The following is a 3,830-nucleotide window of genomic DNA, read 5'->3' as shown; positions in this document are numbered from 1 at the left end:
GGTTTCTGAAGACATGCCCCTGGCCGAAAACCGGTATTCCCGACCGCTTGATCTCGACGATCTCGACGCCCGCCTCCAAAAAGCATTATCCGGCGGCCCCAACGCCCTACCACGAGCATCTCAACCACTACCATCTCGATCACGATCACCGACCCTAGGGGGAGTAGAGCTCGCAGAATGTGGTCTACAGTTGGGGAGAATGGAGGAGGCGGACGCATACGACCAACTCGTTAAGGATGGCGGCCGCCCGCTTTACCCAATCGAACTCCTCAACGACATTTCCGCGTCCTTCCCAAGGGGCCCAATCCGGGGCCCGATGGGCGACCTATACTACGTCACCGGAAACCCCGACAAGTACCAGGAGCTGTTGCGGCCCTGGCTAGACGACATTGCGACGGGCGGTTATTTTAATTGGTGGTGGGGCGGAACGAGGATACATTACCCCTGGGGGGTATTCCAAAAGCAGTGGAAGAGATGGACCATGTTCCGCAGATGGCAGAGGGACAATCGCGATTTGAAAGAGGACGACGACGGCGGCTTTCCAGCATACCTTAAGGCGGAGAAGCGTTACATAAAACGCGAGTACAGCGAACGTGTCGCAGCAGAGAAGCTGGCCGAGCTCGAGGCCGACCCGTCACGGCTCAAACAGCGCTGGGAGGAATACGTGCAAGAGGACCGCCGTTGGCAGCGACACTACTGCTATGAATCGGGCGTTACCGGAAACGCATTTTCCGACTATGTTGACGCGGTCAAACGCCGCCTGGCCCGACACGGCTTCACTTGCTCCTTTGAGTTGAGCCAAGACCCGAAACAACAGGGCAAGCTCGAGACATGGATCGAGTACTTCTGCTTTGAGTACTGGTGGCTCGATCTGTTTACGCGTGCCATCGAGCGCCGGCAGCAACAACGCGACGAGGTGTGGCAGAAGCTCGAAGACACGGGGATGCTGCAGTCATTCGAGACCGCAAAATATATCAAGACTTACGAGTATACGATGCGACACGAGGCCGAAGAGGACATGGCCAGAGCAGCGCTAGAGAGATCGCAACAAAATGCCAAGCGAATCTACATCGAGACTCAGCTAGATCAACGCCGTCTGAGCATCCCCAAGCCGGAACGTATACGGAGGTTGCAACAAGGCAACCGAGAGATGCTGGCTGCCGAGAGACGGCTGGAGGGGCTCAAGAAGCGGAGTGCTCTTATTAAAGAGTTCAAACTTTCATCAGACCGCTTGAAAGATGCAAAGAGGGACGCAGCGCGCCATCGCATCCTCCTTCCGTGGATCTTGGACCAGATTCCTTTGATCGAGGCCGAGTTGAGCCGAAGCGAAGATGCCGGCGGACTCGACGGGACCAGGGCGAGCAAGACGATCAAGAGAAGGCTTGACGACTCTGATGGTGACGACAGCCCACGCCAAACGAGCATCGAAAAGCGGAGGAGGCTCAGCCCACGTCCGAGCAACAGCACGGTCGTCCTTGACAGCGAAATCCAGCAGAAGGAGCCGGTCCCCTCGATAGTCGGCGGCATTGAAGAGACTCTGCCTCCAGAGGAACAGCGGTGCTCACGGACCCGTGAGCCTCCGGCCGGGCACTCGCGTCGAACTCGAGCTGCCCGTGAAGCCGCGTCGCGAGGTTTGCGCCGCAGCCCCCGCATTGCAGCGCGCCTGACGTCAGTCCCTTTGGCTCAAACGTCCGGAAGAGTGCTAAGGCCAAGACAACGGGGTGAGTCTGCGCAACCTTTCGGATCACCGTCAGGCGGAGACGATACGAGACGTCATGCGGCGAGGAAGAAAAATGCAAGGAGTGGCGACCACCATGGCTTGTTTAAGCTTAAAGGGGTACGTAAGTGAGTCTGGCGTCGGCAGTCCTCCGAGACTGGAGACAAGATGCTTGCACCAAGTACAGTACAAGTCCGCCATCACTGTCGGCGAAAGCCGCTGGCGCTTACGAGCTCGTGTCCACACAATGTTAGTAAAGGATATCCAGCCAAAGTTGGCCGCAAATTACACGTAGCAGATGACAAGAACGCCTTTTTAACTCGCGCAGGTGCAGTTTGCTACGTGCAACTTTACCTGGTGCAATTATCCGCTGCTGACTAAGCCGGGCCTGTTCGGCCAAGCCCCCACTGTGCTGGCCGGCCGGAACCCACACGATCCCGACCGCGGGAGAGGGGGCGATGGGGCTGGAAGTCCAGCGGCAGCGGCGGCGATGCATCGCGCCCATCGCCAACCACTCCTGCTCGTGATTCGACATATAGAGCCTGCTCGGCGGCCGGGGGGGAAGGAAACGGATGGCCTCCGTAAGGTCGACCACCGATTTATGTAGCCAAAACGCAAACGACCTAGGGGTTGACTACGCTGGCTCGCTTCTATTGCTTGAGCTGTAGTAGCGGCATGTTATAATAAAGAACTGCGGTATGCCTCCGGCAGCACTTGCCGGCTGCGGTCACCCAAGATACCAGCCAACCACATCGTTTACCAGTCGCCACCCCACCAGATAATCGAGTAGCTACATTTCAACTCTATCAAGGAAGACAACACTCTGACGGTGACGACCGTGGCCTACCCCAGTCGTCAACCACGTGTACCACGTCTTCCAACAGGACTTCATCTCGCAGGGCGTTCTGAAGTGGGACTTGCTCGGCTACGCCGCCGCCCTTTCGTCTAGTGACTGCACAGGTCTGGGAGATGCGCCGGCGCGGCAACGGCTGAGACGTGGCGGGCTGCCCCGTCTGTGCCGGAGTCGCTGGCCCTACTGGGACCTGGCGCCATGTAACCGGGGACGTGATACTGGAACGAAGAGGGCATTGCGGGGCTAAGCAGGATGGAGGTAGCGACGCAAAGAGAAATTAAAGGCAAGTTCTCGGCACCGTCTACGCAGGCCAGTACTACTCGTAGCGAAGGTACTCGATCCACGTAAACAGCATATCCTGGTCTGCCCGGTTGTTGATATGATTGGCGCCGTAGGTCGGGCTGAAGCACCCTCCAAGCGGGCGCAGCGACGCTCTGGGAGGCCTGGGGCGTGCGACTCCTCTTGGACCGATTACTTTCCCAGAGGACGTAGAGGCCCGGAGATGTCATCTGCAAACCGTACGACTTCAACAACACGCGAGCCGGTTGCGAGTCCACTGCACCCGCCGAGTCGAGTGCGCCCGCCGAATTCAGAGCCACCGAGCCCGATACGAACGAGCCGAGTTCCAGGCGGCGAGCGGAACCCCCACCCTTCGGGGCGCAGCACCACAGTGCTACATACCATTATCGGCTCGAGGTTGGGGTTGGGTTACTTGGTATCCCCCTTCCGTTACGCACGCGAACAACGCCACGAAGCCAATATCATCTTCGCATCTCGGTGAAAAGTAGCCATGCCATCATGCAAACGACCCCACCGCACTGTCGACCCGGCAGCGACCAGAGCCAGCCGGCGCCGTATACGTGACCGCAGCGTTCGTCCTAAAATTCCGGTCGGCGGGATTTTGCCCAAAACGCGTTCCGCCAGTCAGCTCCAATTGACGCCGCCATAACTCCTGAACCCACCAACGCAGGACTTGCTGTCATGCTGGTCGAAATCCAGGCCCCGATCCTTTCCACCCTTCCGAACAATGACGTTCTTTCGTGCCGACCCACCGTCCCCGCAAGTCACAGGCGCCGGGTGTCTTAACGGTCATCCTGCAGCAGTGCCGCAGAGACTGCGCCAACGTCCTCGCCGGGCTCGAGACGCTGCACCGCCGCTTTCCTATCGAGAACCTCAGCCCGCCCAATGCGCCACCGGCAAGCCGTCCCTGACAAAGGCCGAGAGGCTGGTTCGCTCCTGGGATTGGAAGGGAGGGGGGGG

At 58.9% G+C, this 3,830-nt stretch overlaps 1 protein-coding gene across 1 annotated transcript; it reads left to right on the top strand.

The window, feature by feature from the left end:
- Nucleotides 1-13: 13 nt before the first annotated feature.
- GGTG_12155 (hypothetical protein) lies at nucleotides 14-2,098 on the top strand (the record flags this gene model as incomplete). The annotated part of the gene is made up of 2 exons (XM_009230048.1): nucleotides 14-1,631; nucleotides 1,905-2,098. 2 exons carry the CDS (start codon nucleotides 14-16, stop codon nucleotides 2,096-2,098), a joined length of 1,812 nt encoding a protein of 603 aa, XP_009228312.1.
- Nucleotides 2,099-3,830: the final 1,732 nt, after the last annotated feature.

The sequence above is a fragment of the Gaeumannomyces tritici genome, assembly GCF_000145635.1.
Source record: "Gaeumannomyces tritici R3-111a-1 unplaced genomic scaffold supercont2.8, whole genome shotgun sequence".
Taxonomy (NCBI): Eukaryota; Fungi; Ascomycota; class Sordariomycetes; order Magnaporthales; family Magnaporthaceae; genus Gaeumannomyces; species Gaeumannomyces tritici.
This window is presented reverse-complemented; position numbering and strand designations above follow the sequence as displayed.